This window comes from Castor canadensis, chromosome 2 (assembly GCF_047511655.1).
Source record: "Castor canadensis chromosome 2, mCasCan1.hap1v2, whole genome shotgun sequence".
Classification (NCBI taxonomy): Eukaryota; Metazoa; Chordata; class Mammalia; order Rodentia; family Castoridae; genus Castor; species Castor canadensis.
In genome coordinates, this window is record NC_133387.1 from 66,575,186 (window position 1) to 66,593,180 (window position 17,995).

At 33.9% G+C, this 17,995-nt stretch overlaps 1 protein-coding gene across 7 annotated transcripts in view; it reads left to right on the forward strand.

Moving 5' to 3' along the window:
• Kmt2e (lysine methyltransferase 2E (inactive)) overlaps positions 1 to 17,995 on the forward strand; it is a 79,418-nt gene that overhangs the window by 16,858 nt on the left and 44,565 nt on the right. For 5 of the 7 annotated variants that reach the window (XM_074064928.1, XM_074064932.1, XM_074064934.1 and 2 more), the window contains exons 3-4: positions 4,894 to 4,966; positions 8,765 to 8,949. In XM_074064928.1, coding sequence (XP_073921029.1) covers positions 8,879 to 8,949 — 71 coding nt within the window. In that variant the 5' untranslated portion in view covers positions 4,894 to 4,966; positions 8,765 to 8,878. The remainder of the gene's footprint in view (positions 1 to 4,893; positions 4,967 to 8,764; positions 8,950 to 17,995) is intronic. The other 2 variants (XM_074064930.1, XM_074064929.1) reach the window with 1 other exon arrangement.

Consider the following 17,995-nt stretch of genomic DNA (forward strand, 5'->3'; position numbering starts at 1 on the left):
GGTAACATTTTGCAATATTTTCATACAATGTTACAACCAGAATATTGACATTGATACAAGTTTCCCATTTTATTCAGATTTTCCCAGGTTTACTTGTCCTTTATTGTGTGTTTAGTTCTATGCATTTTTACTCCATTTATAGCTAGCTGTGTCTACCATCACAATTCAAATGCAGTTCTGTCACAAGAATCCTTGGTATTATGTAACTACCCACTTCTCTCCTTCCTGCTAATCTGTTTTCCATTTCTAGCATTTATCATTTTAAGAATGTTATATAATAGGATTTCACAGTATGTAACCCTTGGGATTGGCTTTTTAAAACTCAATATAATTCCTTTGAGATTCATCTAAGTTGTTGCCTGTATCAAAGTTTGTTCCTTTATATTGCTGAAAGTGTCCCTGTAATGTTCTTTTCATGTTTGGTAGCTACCACATAGAACATGCTGTGCTACCTTCCAACTTTTCACCTTAAATTTATAGGACATGCTGTTTCTCACATTTCTTTTGCTAGCTCTTCTAACTTTGTTTTCTCCTGTCTCATATCTCTAATTCCCCTAGGACTACTAGGAGCATGTTTTAAAAATTACTCACATAGTACTGGAAGTATAGTTTAGCAGTATAGTGCTTGTCTATCATGTATGAGGCCTCTATCATGTTTGATCTCCAGCACTGAGGGAAAATTACTCATGTAGATAATGAGCATTACTGTTTTTAATTGAAAGAAATTTTACAGCCCACTGAACAATGTGATGTCATGCTTTGCAGCACTCACTTAATACTTTTGTATATAAAAGTAAGATTTTAAGAAATTTAGGGTGATGATTATTCTTAAGTGTGAAAATTCTTTTCTGTTTTTGTATATCAAACAGTTCATGTGAAGGTTTAAAGTTATGGGCCATATGGTGAGCATAAAGTGAATATGTAAAACTTTTAGAATGAAATCACTATTATATCCTTAAAGTATGAACAAAGGCTAAACTTATTCTCTGAAGTTTTGTGTGTGTAGGATATAGAAATTATACGTTTATATTTAGAAACTTTAACTAGATACTACCAATTTCTGAATTAGTACTTGCATAAAAGGCCCCATTTTCCTAGATTTTACATTGTAGTTCTATGATCTCCAACACTTTGGGAATGCCAGATACCATATGAATTTTAGGATTGAATTTTCTACTTCTGTGAAGAATGACATTGGGATTTTGATGGAAATTGCATTGAATCTGTAGATTACTCTAGGTAGCACAGCCATTTTATAATATTAATTCTACCAGTCAGTGAATAATGGGAGGTCTTTCCATCTTTTGGTGTCTTTAATTTCTTTCTTCAGTGTCTTACAGTTTTCATTCTAGTAGTCTTTCACCTCCGTGGTTAAGTTTATTCCTAGTTTTTTTTTTTTCTTTCTTTCTTTTCTTTTTGAGGTTATTGTGAATGGAATTTTTTTTCCTGATTTCTTTTTCAGCTTGTTCTTTGTTGGTATATAGAAAAGCTATTATTTTTTAATTGATTTTGTATACAGCTATCTTGCTGAAAGTGTTTATCAGGTCTAGGAGTTTTTTGGGGTCTGGGAGTCTTTAAGGACTTTTAAGTATAGGATCGAATCATCTGGAACCTTGATCCTCCTGATCTCTGTCTTCCAAATAACTAGGATTGAGCCACCTGTTCTTGGCTTTTCAAATCCTTTATTATGAAAAGATGTTGAGGACTGAAGGTGTGGCTCAAGTGATAGAGCACCTGCTTTGCAAACTCAAAACCCTGAATTCAAGCCCCAGTCCCACCAAAAAAAAAAGTGTGTATGTGTGCACGCATGAAACGATGTTTAATTTTTGTCAAATGTTTTTTCTGCATCTATTGAAGTGGTGACGTGGTTTTTGTCCTTGACTCTATTTATGTACTGTATTACATTGATTTGCACATGTTGAACTATTCTGCATCCCTGGAATGAAACCAATTTACTATGTATGTTCTTTTTGATGTATTCTTGAATTCAATTTGCAAGTGTTTTATTGAGAATTTTTGGGTCTTTGTTTGTCAAGGAAATTGGTCTGTAATTTTCTTTTTTTGTTGTGCCCTCATGGAATTTTGATATCAGGATGATACTGTCTTCATAGAATGAGTTCGGTACTGTTCCTTTTCTTTCCCTTGAACAGAATAATTTGAGGAGCATTGGTGTTAGTTCTTCAAAGGTCTGGTAGAGTTCATTAGGGAATAGATCTGGTCCTGGCCTCCTCTTTGTTGGGAGATACTTTATTTCTGCTTCATTCTCATTACTTGTTATAAATCTGTTTAAGTACTTTAAATTCTCTTGGTTCAAATTTGGTAGGTCAAATGGATGTAGAAATTTATCTATTTCTTCTTGATTTTCCAGTTTATTAGAATTTACATTTTCAAGTATTCCCTAACGAGTCTCTGAATTTTGTTGGTATTGTGATATCCCCCTTTTCATCCCTAATTTTATTAATTTGGTCTTCTCCCTTCCTCCTTCTTTTGGTTAGTTTGACTAAGGGTTTATCAGTCTTTTCAAACGACCAACTTTTTGTTTCATTGATTCTTTGTATACTTTTTTTTTTGATTTCTGTTTTATTTACATTTCTGCCCTAATTTTTATTGCTTCTTTCCATCTGCTAATTTTGAGTTTGGCTTATTCTTGTTTTTCTAGCCTACTTATTTGAGATCTTTCTCAGTCTCTCTTTTTTAATAACTCATAGTTCTAAACTTTCCTCTTAGCAGTGCCTTTGCTGTACCTCAAAGATTCTGATATTTTGTCGTGTTTCATTTTCATTAGATTCCAAAATTCTTGGGTTTTTTTGTTTTTTTTTAAAGTGCTGGGGTTGAACTCAGGCCTTCTGACCAGAAATGTCCCTTTTGAACATTAAATTTTGTATATATAGTTTAGTTTTTCAAGTAGATCTACCAATAAAAACCGTAAGTGTAAGAAGACAGATTTTTCTAAATAGAATTTTGTTTGCCATGAAAGTGAGTTAAATTGGTAAAATTCTTTGTGTGTGGAAAACAAATGGCTATCAAGCAATTCAAATTAAAACTTAACCACTTGGCCATTGTTTTCTAACACATCATATTTGTTTAGCAAATTATTTTCTCTATAAGGAACATATACTTATTCTTCAGTTAGTAATGTGGAATTTGGAACATGGTTTCCCTAACCCCATAGGAGTTGCTTCTGCTCTCCAGAGGCATTGCATATGCTTGAAAATAATGGAGAATTTTATCTTTACTCATTGATGATGTACTTTGCACTTTACTTAAAATATTTTAAGCACAAATTTTAGACTTTGAGTCCTTGCTTCTCAACTTTATTGTATTCTCATGTATTCTTATAGAATGGATCTAAGTTTGTTAACTAGATCAGGTTTGGCAGAGGAGCAAGGTGGGTTTTGTTACTGTACTTTCATTTAATGTGCCAGACTAAATGCAGTCTGAATATTTTGGATAGAGACATTTTAGCCAGTCATCTGGCAAATTTTAATTTTGGACAGACTAATGTGTAAGCTCTGAAATCAAGACCACATAGGGTTCAAATACTGATTTTAACTTTGAACATGTTTTACCTTTCTGCTTATCTGTAAAATGGGGATAATAACTGTACCTATATCAAAAGCATATTAAGCACTCAGCATTTGCTGTCATTATTACAACCACTCACTGGGGAGCTTTGAGTATCAGTTAAAAGCTTGCGGAGCGTGGTACTAAGGTTAACCCAGCTGGAGAAATACATATTTATTCTCTTATCAGATATGTAGTTTATAACTTTTTAGAATCTGACATTGTATTGTGATTACCAGAAATAATCTGTTAATATACTTTGATTATAAGATTTAAACTGGGCATGGTTGGGGCACACCTGTAATCCCAGCTAAGTCAGGTGGAGGCTGAAGGATCTGTACCCTGAGGCCATCCTAGGCAAATTTATCTTCTCAAGAACCAAGTACAAACAAAAGGGCTGGGGGACTGGCTCTACTGGAAGAGCACTTGCCTAGCATGCTCAGGGCCCAATATTCAATCCCTGTTACTTCAAAATAATAATATTAATAATAATAGCAACTTAAATTTTACAGTTTAAGGAGGAAGATTCTCATTCTAATCAGTCTCTATTTATTGTTGAAACCCAGAGTAGTGAAATGACTTGCCTAAGGTTTCATAGTATTAACTTGAAATTGATCTTGATTTCCCAGTATTCTTTTTATTATACATATGTCAACTACTATAAATAAAATCTTAAATGAGTAGCAAAGGCAGTTTAATTTCTAATTTATAAGGAAATCTCAGGATGTTGTCCCTCTCAATTTCTTTTCTAGTTTGTTTCAAATCTATTAGTTAAGTAAGCCAAAGGTTCACATTGTGATACACATCTAAAATACAAACACGAGTTAACTTTTCAATATTTGTTGAGCACTCTGTAAGGCATTTATAAGGAATAGAAAGAAAATAATGACCCTGTCCTAAAAGAGATTGTTAGATGGGCACTTTTATTCCTAATATTAGGAAAATTTGTCCTTTATGTTTTCAGTCTTTCTGCCTAGTAGTTATTGTATTAATGTTATCAGTGATTTTTTTTTTTAACATGATGTTAAAAGCAGCCTCAGTCTTCTACTTCTGCTTTAATAGCTTTTTTGGTATTGTTACTTTTGCTCTACTAATAAATCTGTTTCTGATACTGTATTTTCTCAATTTGATTTGGCATTTAACTTTAATTGTTGCCTTTGCTTCTTTTTGCATTCATTTGTTTGAACAATAAAGAATAAATTTATCTTTAAAAAGGAATTTGCTGCTGTCTTTGTGAGCCCCTTTGGTTGTAGGTGCTATGTTAGTCTGACATATATATTTATGCCATTTAAAAATAGCTCAGTACTGCTCTGTTCACTTGGTTTCTAGGTCTATTCTGGATAGCAGGTTTTGTGAAGACATTTATTCTTTCTTGGACCTCAGATTTCCCAGACATCTCATGGTATTTCCTTTTATATTATTTCTTTGATGGTTCCCATTTATTCTTAGTATATTTTGTCTGTATGCCAGTAGGATGACCAGTTTTTTGACTTACATATAATTTGGATTATGGTGAATTTTTCCCTTTATGCCTAGCATATAAACTCACTTCTTTTCTGCTTACTATATTGGCTTTCTTATCTTAAAAAATTATTTTTAGAGACAATGATTTGCCTCTAATGGATTTATGATTTTTTGGGGGGGCTTGGGGGGCAGTGCTGGGGTTTGAACTCAGGACCTTGTGCTTTCCAGGCAGGCACTCTACAACTTGAACCATACCCATACCTCTTTTTCCAATAGGTAGTTTTTTTTCATTGAGTCTTGCATTTATGCCTGGACTGGCTTGTACCAAATCATCCTACGTAGGCTTCCCAAAGGTGTGCACCATCATGCTCAGCCTTTTTTTTTTTTTTTTAATTGATTGAGATGGAGTTCTCATGAGCTTTTTCATTCGTACTGACTGATTTCAACTTCTGTTTCTCTTCTAACTTCCAGTAACTAGGTGTACAGGTGTGAAATACTGTGGCTGGCTGTATTTATGATTTTATTAAAAATTTTTAAGCAGTATGCATTTTCTGGTCATAGTGTTTTTGCTATTAATGGAACAGTGAAATATTTGCCATTTTCTGGTCTTAATAAATATGACTTCATGTGAGTAAATGACTAAGGTCTTCTTTCCTGTTAACTAAAGTTCAGAGTCTACAGTTGTATTTCAGATATGATGATGTATCTTTAACTTATAAATGAGCTTCTGTGGTTTAGAGAGATGCAATTCTAGATGAGTCATGGGAATGTTTTTGTTTTCATTTTTTGTGGGACAGGGCAGTTGAACTCAGGGCCTCATGCTTGCTAGATAGGCGCTGTACCCCTTGAGCTACTCTGTCAGCCTTCTTGTAGTTGTTTTTATAGCACTCGATGTATAGGGTGACAGTTCATTTGTTAGTAAGCCAGAGCTGCAGTTTCATCTCAGGTGCTCTACTTGAATCACCAATTCTTTGTAGAACACTGTTACCTTCCAGGTACAGTATAAGATTTGGACACAGGCAATAATCACAGATACAAGCCTTTGTCTAAAATAGTCTTATATAGCAAACTTTTCATTACTATTTAACAACCATATAAGGTTGTTTATTGAGGATTGCATGTTTATATAAAGAGGACACATTATTAAATGTGTACCAAGTAAGTCATTTTAGATTAGAAATATTACTCAATTGTTTAAGAAGGTACATAATGACTTTATTTTTGATTTCTAGTACCGAGCTCTGGTAACTAATTGCACAATTAAATGTAACAAATATCTAAATTACAAGATTTCTTAGGATTCTAATATAAAGAGTAGCTGAGCTATAGAAAATATCCATCAGCTGGATGCTATCAACAAGGAAAATAATTTTTTAATTGCAGTTGGTACCTGTTATTAGGTCCAAGTCTTTAGCATTTCAAGGAAATAAAACATTTCAATAGAACAGACTTAGTTTTGTCATGCTGAATTTTATAATTTTACTGCTCTGTGTTAGTTATTATGAAGTAACTCTTATCTGGGTAGGGCAGCATTTCTTCTTGTTCACTCAGCTTTAATTATCATGGGTGGGGGGAAGACTTTAATTTGTGAGACAAACTATAAAATGTGGCAAGTAGAAAATCATACTTTATTTTCAAAAGCTAGAAGAAGGTTTTTTTTAAGTGAGAATGTCTTTATGTCTACACATTGTTTTGTGGTGAAATGAGAACAATTTATCCTGGAACCACATGACACATCTCATTTGAAATTTTTGGTACCGAAAATATTTCAGATTTGGAAATTTATTTTCAGATTTTGTAATATTTGTATAGACCTCAAAAGTCAAGCATCCCTCATTCAAAAATCTGAAAATTGAGCATACTTTACAACATGTTGGATTTCAGATTTTTGGATTAGGGATGCGCAACTTGTTTTAAGTATTGATTGCTAAATGTATATAATGCACTCTTTGAAATGCTTTACATTCATTATTTCATTTGCTTCACAGAAACACTCTGAGGATAAAGCCTCATTTCATAAACATTGAACATGATACTTAGGGTGAAATAATTTGCCTAGTCTCACACATCTAATAAGTGGTAGAGGCAGCCTTCAAAGTTAATATTCTTAATATTTAGGCATAATTAGGTGTGGTTTGTTAGTTTGTTTGTTTTTGAGGCAAGGTCTCTTCGTGTTTCTCAGGCTGGTCTTCAATTGCTGGGCTCAACATGATCCTCCTGTCCTCACTCTCTTGGAGTAGCTGGGGCTACAGGCATGTGCCAACATGTCCAACTTATTTTTAGATTATAATAATTTGTACTCTAATAGCTTTCTCCTAGTTACATATGGTTTGAATTTTTATCATATTCAAACCATTGTTAATACTTTTTTCCCCCCAATTCATGAGTTATGAACTCACAATCTGTTGTGAGAATGAGAATTAACCTGAGTGGATATTCTAAAGCTTGATTGTAAAAATTAAAGGCAAATATAAGGTCTACTATTTGAAGAAACGCTGCTGTTCTTTATTTCAGGTATAATACAGAGACAGATATTGACTGTGCTTGTGCTGCTTTCCAGTTTATAAGATTGTCCATATCTGTTTTGTTCCTAAATTGCTATTCAACATATAGCAAGTGGTATTGAGTGAATTTAGGAAAAAAAGGTGATTTTGAATTCAAATACCTCCCGCCCACCCCCACCCCCTACCAGGGTTTGAATTCAAGGCTTTATTCTTGATAAACAGGTGGTCTACCACCTGAGCCATGGTCCCAGTTTTTTTTTGCATTATTATTTTTCAGATAGGGTCTTTATGTCAATGGTAACTGAAAAAGAATAAAGAATCCCCTTGATAAGCATAGATATTTACATATTATGGAAGATGACAGGCACTGTAAGATGATTGATTTTATTATAAATAGAATAGTTTTCTTTGTATACATATATAAACAGTAGGGTAGAATTGGGGTAGATCCCAGTGTCATCTCTTAAGCTGAGCAACATTTGTCAAGTTAACCTTTCTTAGTTTCACGGTCCTTAGTGACAAAATAAAGGTAGATACCCGCCTTGGAATTTCAAGGATTGATTATTCACTAAGAAGTCTTACTATGGCTGGGCGCCAGTGGCTCACACCTGTGCTCCTGGCTACTCAGGAGAATTGTGGTTCGAAGCCAGCTGGGGCAAATAGTTGATGAGACCCTATCTCAAAAAAACTCATCTCAAAAAAAGGGCCAGTGGAGTGGCTTGAAGTGTAGGTCCTGTGTTCAAACTCTGGTACTGGGAAAAAAAAAAAAGTCCTACTATGCTAGATCCTAAACTGAACCTAAAAAACTTGTTTTTGGATAGTAGCAGTATAAGAAATTGCACTTTATCTTTTAAAATGAATATTCATTGGTTATTCACTGAACAATAAGCCTTTAGCAATACTTCTTGTGGCATCCTGATCCATTCCCTAAGGAAGGTTATGATTCATAAACTTTTTTTTCTTGTGCTGGGAATTAATTCAGAGCCTCAGATATGCTAAACACATGTTCTTACTGTTTCACTCTATCCCCAGAAACTTGTCTTTTGATCATAATCACACAACTTAATTGCAGAAAAATTAATGAAATAGATACAAATTCCCTTTTATGTTAAGATCTTAACAAATAATGCTTTCTTCATGAATTTTACTTACTGTTGTATGTAGTGTGATTGCTGCTAGACTGTTGTTAGTTAAGATGATTCTTAACTGTTGTGTTCATATCTTTTAAACAGGGTTTGTGGATGCACTTAGATGTTTGCAATGAGCACTGTGGCTGGCATGCCCCAGTGTTTTGGATACCAATGCATAGGACTCCATAGTAATCGAATTTACCAGAGGCGAACGTCATGAGCATAGTGATCCCATTGGGGGTTGATACAGCAGAAGCGTCATACTTGGAAATGGCTGCAGGCTCAGAGTAAGTATTGAAATTAAAGGTATTTTGGATAGGCAAAGGCTAAATATTTCACATGATTGTTTTAGCACCAACAAGCAGTGCCTAATTTGCATTTATAGATTTTCCCATCTTGAACTCTTCACTAAAATATCAGAAGTTGAGTATAAAAATTCCTTTAGCCAAGATTACTTTTATAAATAACTTTTCAGCCAAAATGCTGTTTCTTTTGAACATTTCTTTTTGTCTTTTCCATTTGCTAGTTGTTGGCTTTAAGAATAAGATGACTGGCTTGCTTTATGTTTTGAGGCAGGGTCTCGCTGTGAAGTTCAGGATAGCCTCTAGCTTGCCACGTGCAAAGTGGCCTTAAAGTTGGGCAATGGACATATCATAATGTCCACTTAAACACAGGATTTGCTATTTTTTTTTGGTGGCACTGGGGTTTGAACTCAGGGCTTGTTGGTTGCTAGGCAGGCACTCTAACCACTTGCGCCACTCCACTAGTCCAGGATTTGCTTCTTTAAATAGAAAGTTAAGTTGAAAACCAAATAGAAGACACTTTTCAATAGAATGAAGGTAGTATTTCTTGATACATGATTTTTATTTTTATGAAAGTCATTTCTGATGGATTCAGTAAAAGATTCTTGCCTTGCCTGTCCATCCTTACTGTGTGGATACTCGTCTGGATTAACTTAACATCTTTTGTTTTTGAATGACCATCCCTATTGCTGTGAAGATTGTTTTTGGAAATTATAAGTTCAAGTGAGTATTGACTCTGAGGGATAAAAAGATGTATGTTTGTTCTCTAGCTCAGTGTATAGATGCATCTTATATAATGGGACTTTTATCAGCCAGAAAGCTAAACTTCACAGAACTTAAATTTAAAAAAAGCAAAAAATCTGTTTATTTTGGGATTCCAGAAACTGTCACATGGAGAGCAAGGAAATGCTGTAATTGTTCCTTCCTTTGCTGGTATTTTTAGTGATCTAGAAGTGTTTTCACCATTCCTGCTACTACCATTGGAAAAGTCCTTGAGATGCTCTCTAATATTCTTATAGTATATTAAATGTTTCTCTGTTTGTTTGTTTGTTTGTTTTTAAGACAGGGTCTTGATATATACCCTAGGCTGGTCTTGAACTTGTAATCCTCACTTCTAAGCTTCTGAAGTGCTAGGATTACAGGAGTGCACCACCTTGCCCAGCTTCAATAAATATCCTATTTAACTGTATGACTATTACATAGTTTTTAGAACTACTATAAATCACACAACTAAATCCCAGAAAAATAAATGAAGTAGATATTCCCTCTGCACTGTTTTGTTTTGCTTTGTTTGTAAAACAATAGATTCTCAAACAAGGCACTCTCATGATAATTGACTGCCATTTATTCTACCCAAGTATGGACACTACTAATGAACGAAGATAACTTAGAAGCAGGGATTGAGAGGCAAGGGGCTCTCAGTTTAAAATACTAATCTATCTTTGTTTTTTGGGGGCGTTAGAGTTGGGGCAGGGGTCTCATGATTCTAGGCAACCAGTAATCTGCCCCTGAGTCATATCTCCAACCCCTAGTCTTTCTTAACATAAAACATCTGATAGATACATACCCAAATCTAATACTAGTTATAGGCATTTATGGGTAATAATCAAAGATTATTTGCTTCCTAGAAATATTCAACTCCACAGTCCTATATTTCCCTTAAGTTAGCCTAGTATATAATGTGAGATACATTTGTGTCTCATTTGTATGTTTAGTATGTGAACTATAAGGCAAGTCACAAACAGAAAAAGCCTAGTGTTAATTATATAGCTAAAAAGGAATGAATAACTTACTGAACGAGTAAAGTAGAGGGGGTAGATACCTATTTTCTTTTCTTTTCTTTCTTTCTTTTTTTTTTTTTTTGGTGATACAGAGTCTTATATAGCTGGCCTGGAACTGACATTGTCACCCAGGCTGGCCTGGAACTTTTTGGAGTACAGGTATGAGCCACCACCCCCACTGGTACCTACCTGTTTTCTTTGTCAAATGCATTTATAGAGTATTGATAAGCTACACTACAACTTACTATGGAATCAAATCTTCTTACAAATATGTTCATTTTTATTAAGGGAAAATGATTCAATTTGTAGGTAATTAAAGAATGACTGTATTTTAAGAAATGCTCCTGTTTTCAAGAAATTTTTTTTTGTTTCTCATAATGATGTATCTCCCTCATGCATTTTTTTTTCCCTATTCAGAGAACACAGAGTATACATGGTGCCAATCTTTGTTTTGGGACAACCAACAGAATTTTTGTGGTTTAATTTTCAAACTTTTAAATTCTCCTTTTAAATATAAAATCTGAAAGTCCTTAATGACCCTTAAATCACATTCTTCCCTGCCAAAAGAAGCCCTTAAGCCACATTTTTCCCACATATACATAAACTTTTTGAGTTGTTTTCCTAAGAAAGTTTGATATAGTTAGCATTTTTCTTCCTTTTCATTTCTAATATGTAACCAAAAGATACCAAAGTTGTTAAGATGGAAGAGGTTGCTGAACATGGTAGTACATGACTGTAGTCTTAACTACTCAGTACTAAGGAGGCTGAGATAGGAGCTTTGCTTGAGCCAGGAGAACATAGCAAGACCTTGTCTGGAAAAAAAGTAAAGCAAGAGTTTGGGGGAAAGGCACATAGACTCTACATTCCTTTTGTAACCTCTTATGAATCTATAATTATTTCCAAACATTTTTTAAAAAAGAATTCAGTTTCATTGTATTCATTTGGTAGGCATATAATTTTATTTATTAATTATGTCTTCTTAAAAAATATTTTACTGCTAAAGTACAGTTTATCACTAATAAACTAATTTAAAATTTGGGAGGTACTTGTTTATTTGATCATTTAACATACTGTACAAAAATTTATACTCCCAAGGTTATTAGATGACTTGTGGTTTATATAGTTTGCCTGGAGTGTTTTAGATATATAAAATTGAAGATCTTGTTCAGGATCAGTGAAGAAAGGGTTTGCTAAAGTCTAGTGTTTCTATTCGCAGTGATATTTGATTATTGTATCTCTCAAATAAAACTCATTGTTCCCACTAAGTCCATGTTCTTTGTTATATATTTATTTTCTTCTCATCACCAAGTTTTGATAAATTTCAGTTTCATTTTCCCGTTCCTTCAAGGTGGAGAGCTTATAGTTTACTTCTTGTTTCCTATTACCTTGGTCTAGAATTGGCTCTTCCTAAAACATTTGAACTAAAAAGAATAATTTTAAATTACTTTAGTCATAACTAATTAGTAAGGATTGGTAGACTACTGAGTTAGGGAAATCTGCTTTAATAAGAAGAATAAAATTTTGTTTCATGAGCTTAAGTTTTTTACAAAAGTAATTGTAAACATTCTATAGCCAGGTTTAAGTAAAGATACTTGATTTTAAAACAATATCTTACTATCTGTAACTTTAACAAAAACTATTGCTTAGGTCTTGTTGAATAGAAGTGTAGTTGATGCCAGCTTCTTATAGACTTTCAAACTTGTCCGTTAATTAGACACTCTGGAATATTGACAATAAGCCTTTTCCTGCATAGTGTTTATTCCTAGATTTGAAAATTACCAATCTCTGTTGCTGACTAGTTTTCTTACCAGTTCCTGGCATGATTCTTTGTATAATAAAAAAAAGTAGAAAAATAATAGTAGATTTAAAAGAAAAATTGAGCTAGATGTAAATACAATTTAAAGGAAACTGATTAGCAGCTTTTTAAATCAGGAAGCTTTATCTATTGAGTTCTTTGATTAGCTGCATGTCCATAAGTGTGGGATAACACAAGAAATAGATGCTTGCTTATAGCAAATTTTAAAGGACAATAGTGACAATTCAAGATGCAGCACATTTTGGGTCATCATGTAATCATAAACTGCAGATGACATTTTCCTAAGAGGCTAGATTACAGAGGTGAAGCATGAACTTTTATCCCTATTGTGAAGGAAATTCTAATCAGCTGGGAAGTTAGAACTTTAGCACAGCCCTGGCAAATAGAAGCATGTGAGTCACATGTGTAATTTTGATTTTTCCTTTTTAGAAACTGGAAACATCATTAACACTATATTTCTTCTAATTATTACTACCATCAAATTTCTTCAGTATCATTGGAAATTCTTGTAATAAACTGTTATATTATGCATATTTTTGAGTGAAGGGAACAGATTAAAAACTAAGGCATGTTTTTAGAAGTGAATTATTTCGGAGCAGGACTCCCAGCAGCACAGTAAATGCTAAATTATTGCTTGTTGACTAAGAGTACTAGATAAAGACAATGAAGTTCTTTCAGTTTTGTTTTGCCAGTAACATATTAGTAAGCCTTTAACCTGCTTAATTATTCTAGACTTTAGTATCGTCATTTGCAAAAGATTGTTATATGAATTTTTTTAACCCCAAATTTCTGAGTCTCAGTTTTTACCTTGCATGCATTGCTTTAGTATGTGATACTATTTCAGTGTCACTAGAGCCACCTGCTGACAGATTCATTAATTTGTTTTCATTGAATTTGTGTAATTGAAGATTCTAAAATATTTTGTAAATACTGAAATGTTTTTAGTACAGTTTGTCCACTTTCCACTAATGCTTAACTTTTCTGGTTTGTGATGTCTTTACACCTAATTGACTATCAAGAAACTAACATTTTCTGATGCTCCCAAAGCGAATGTTGATTTGCTTATCATAATTTGGAAGTGCTTTCATTTAAATGTGATTTTGCTTTAATATTCAAAAGCCCATTTTATATACCTTCATAGCATTGTTTAGAACTGTACTTAGAATGATGAGTTTTTTCATCTGTTTCATACATGAGAGATTTTTTTTTCACTCATTGTACTGCACACACAGTTCTCTGTATCCATACATCTGTGATGCAGTGTTAATTAAGAAGCTCTCCTACTTTGAGCATATAATATTTTTTAGCCATCCCAGCAAATGTCAGGCAGGCATTACTCCCATATTACAAAAAAAAAAATGCCAATCAAAGAGATTAACAAATTTATCTGTTACCACATAATCAATGAAAAATAGAGTTAGGTTTGAACTAAGGATTGCATGGCTCTAGATCCATGCTGTCACATAGGTCAGAACAGCCAGGTTTTGTTAATAGATGTGTTAAATGAGGTAAAATGCTACATGCAATAGATTCAGGACAGTATAATACCAAACCTACTCTCCATTAAAAAAAAAGTTTCAACAACAAAACAAAACAAAAAATTATTTGTATAGTATGATGATATGTTTAATTTTACTATATCTTTAAAAGGTAGTATGTTTTGACAGGCATGAAAGAAATGACAAGTTTTGATCAAAAGAAGCATATTGAAAACTCATGGAGGTCTTTTGTTTCTATTAGTACAACAATTAATACAATCTTTCTATGTGCCGTTACTGATATAGTATATGCTATTGAAAGTTATCATATTGAAAGAATTAGAATTTTTACCTTAAATATTGCTATGAGCTTCTCATCAGCACTTATCTATATTTTGAGGATTCATAGGGATGAAATCAAATTTTCGACAAGAAGAAAGTCATAAAAGTCTAGTTTCTGAGTATTTGGAGGTTATTTAGCCATTTTCCAAAAGTGTTCCTTTTGTCTAAATGCTCTTCAATTAATAATTAACATTTCTGTCTTTTTAGATCTTCAGTTCACCCAAGTTACTGAAATATCTGCACTAAGTATATGTAATGTGGCTTAGATGATAATTTATGATAGCTTTTTAAAGGATAAGGGAGGACATTTTAATATAAATAAGATTTTAAATTTGTAAAAATGTGACATCAGGTAGATTACTGCAAACAAAATGGTAGTTGGTTCAAAGCTTTTGACATTAACTTAGAACTACAACACATTTTGAAACAGTATATTTTAAAGAATGAAACTATTACATTAAAAATACATCTACTTTCAGTGACCAAAAAAGTGTAATATTAGTGAAACAATGAGAATTTTAATGGTATAAATTCAAGATTATTAGAATTTAGGCTTTGTGTAACTCTGGTGTAAAGCAAGACCTAGTTCTATTTTTTAACAGGCTATTAATTGAGTCACTAATCTACAGGAATAAATAACACTCCTATAAATTTCACAGGAGTGATAGTGACAGCACAATTTGATGGGTAGAGTGCTAGACCAATTCAAGAGATCTGTGCCTAGTCTTGTCTTCTCTGTTAAAATGCCATCTCACTTAGAATTCATTTCAAATGTGGAGCTATTTTACAAATGTTGAGATTGAGACCCAGAGTAGTATATGGTATGTCTGAAGGATACAATGAGTTAGGACTTAAGTCTGGTCATCTCCTTGACTGAAAAACCAGAGGTTGGAGTCCATGATCTTGTATCTTTAAAATAGCTCTTAAGACAGTACCTGAACATTATTTTGTAGTCTCTTTATCTGAGCATTTCCTGTCCCTCTGTACCACATCCCACACCAAGCAGGACTGACTCCTTAATCAGCAGTCTTGTGAGAGCATTGTGTGGGGAGTCCACTACCACTAGTTTTAGGCCAAGACAATGCTACCTTCAGTGTCCAGTACCTCTGAGAGAAAGGAAACCACACCCTGAAACTCCCTTAGGGCCAGAAACAAACCAGCCCTACCACAGGGCTTGTTCCATCTGCCTAACTTACCCAGGCTTAGCAACAGCCTTCCCCACACCACCTCAGTGATCAGAGGGTAGGGGCTATGTGCTCTTTTGGGTTAAGTCTTGACCCTCTGGCAGTTTTATTTTTTCATCTCATTCCTGTAATTCTTTGGATACTGTCTAAACCATATGTCCATTCAGATGCTTGAATCTTTGCTTTATTCTTCCTTTTACTAATTTTCCTACTTGTCACATTCAAGCTGGCTTTTACTTTGACCGTGTCACTGGCCACTGTCACATGAAAGATAATGCATAGTTTTCAGGCCTTACATTGCCTGCTTTTTTTTTTTTTAAATGAGGGTAGTGCTGGGCCTGGAATCCAGGTTGTCACACATGCTAAGCACATGCTTTATCACTAAGTGGCACCCCAAGCCCTACATTGCCTGGGCTTGCAGCAGGATTTGATACTATTGGTTCTAATTTTGGCTCTAATGAAAATAATATTTTTTTGAAACATTGTGGTAAAATAATATTTACCATGTTATCCATCTTTAAGTGTACAACTCAGTGTCATTAGGCATCTTTACAGTGCTGTGCCACCATCATCACTATTTCTAAACCCTTTCATCACTTCAGAGACTTCATTCATTAAATAATGTCTTCTTTCCCCTATTCCTACCCCCTATCATCTCTATTCTAGTTTCTGTTTCTATTTGCCTATTACTTATCAGTGGAATCATGAAATGTTTATTCTCTTGTGCCTGGTTTATTTCATCAGCAAAATCTTCACATATGTAACCATGTGTCAGAACTTTATTCTTTTTAACAACTGACTAATACTCCATTGTATAGGTGTACTATATTTTGCTTATCCCTTCTTTCTTTTTTTTTTTCGCTTTTAGTGGTCTTGGGGTTTGAACTCAGGACTTCATATGTGCAATGCAGAAGCTCTACCACTTGAGCTACTCAACCAGCTTATCCCTTCATTTGTTAATGGACAGTTGGGTCATTTCCATCTTTTGGCTTTTGTGAATAATGCTGCTTAAACATTGGTTTGCAAGTGTCTGTTTAACTCCTTGCTTAACTTTTTGGGGCATACAAATGTTCCTCATCTTACAGTTGGGTAAATAAACCAACTCAATAAACCCATCTGCAGTTGAAAGTACCGCAAGTTGGAAACACATTTAACATACCTAGTCTACATCATGTCTTACCTTTGTAATTTTAAGGCTGATTAAGAATGGTGGCTTGCTGCTGCCTCCACCCAGTTTTACAAGACACTTTCATACCTGCCTGGGAAAATATCAAACTGCCAAATTCCAAGTATGGTTTCTACTGAATGTATATTGCCTTCCTATGATCATAGTGTTGAAAATTCACCGTAAGTCGGAGACCCATCTATTTACCTGGAAGTGGAATAAATAGGTCTTATAAAGTAATTCAATGAATAGGATTTTAAGAAACTCCCAGACTCTTAGTTTGGTTTTCTGTTTATTCCTTAAACTACTTGTAAAATTTTTATTTTTATTTTGTTGGTACGAGGTTTGAGTTCAAGGCTTCATATTTGCTAGGCAAGCTCTGTACCACTTGAGCCATGCCTCCAGCCCTGAAACTCCTTTTAAATGATTTTTCTCCTGTTACCTTATGTATTTGTGATTTCTCGGACCTATACCTACCTTTAGTTTGTAAACCCTCCAGGAGAATTCATCCACTTCTGTTGTTTTCACATGCTTTTTATCATCTAATCCTGTCTCATGAGCTCTCCCCATATAGACCTCTGCATTACTGGACCTCTTTAACTCAGGTGTCTCCTGAGTAGTTCAAACTCAGTAAATTAGTACTACATCCATCTTTTGTTCTTTCCCTTCTTGCCTTCTAAAGAATTCACACCAAAAACTCCTTGTATTCCGGTTTTCACCTAATGGCTACAACATGTACAGCTCATGAGTTTCTAAAAACAAATGTCATTTAATTTCTCTTCTTAGCCATTACTGATTTCCTAATGCTTTTAAGTCTAAATCTAAACTCTTAAATGGTATGTATGCTTTTTATATACATTCAATTAATCTTTTCAACCTCTGCCTTTTAAGTGTGTATAGATTTACATAGATTTGTTTTACATTCAAGCTATTTTGAAATGTTTATTTCCCTAATAAACCTTTTTTCAGGTCTCTACCTTTGCTCACACCAGTTCAATGAGCCAGTATGCCCTTCCCTCTCAAAATCTGGTTTCTGTGTTCTCTTTCTCACAGTAAAATATGACTTTATGTGTCTTCCATACATCACCAGACTGTGAGCTTCTTCAAAGCAAGAACTATCTCTTAATTTATCTCTGTAACCCTAGTGACCATAATTATATACAAGTATATAATTATATATTGACATGTAATTATATATATGTATATACACGCATACTATATATAGTAAGGTTCAGCTGCACTGGTTGCATTCTGGGGTAGAGTTG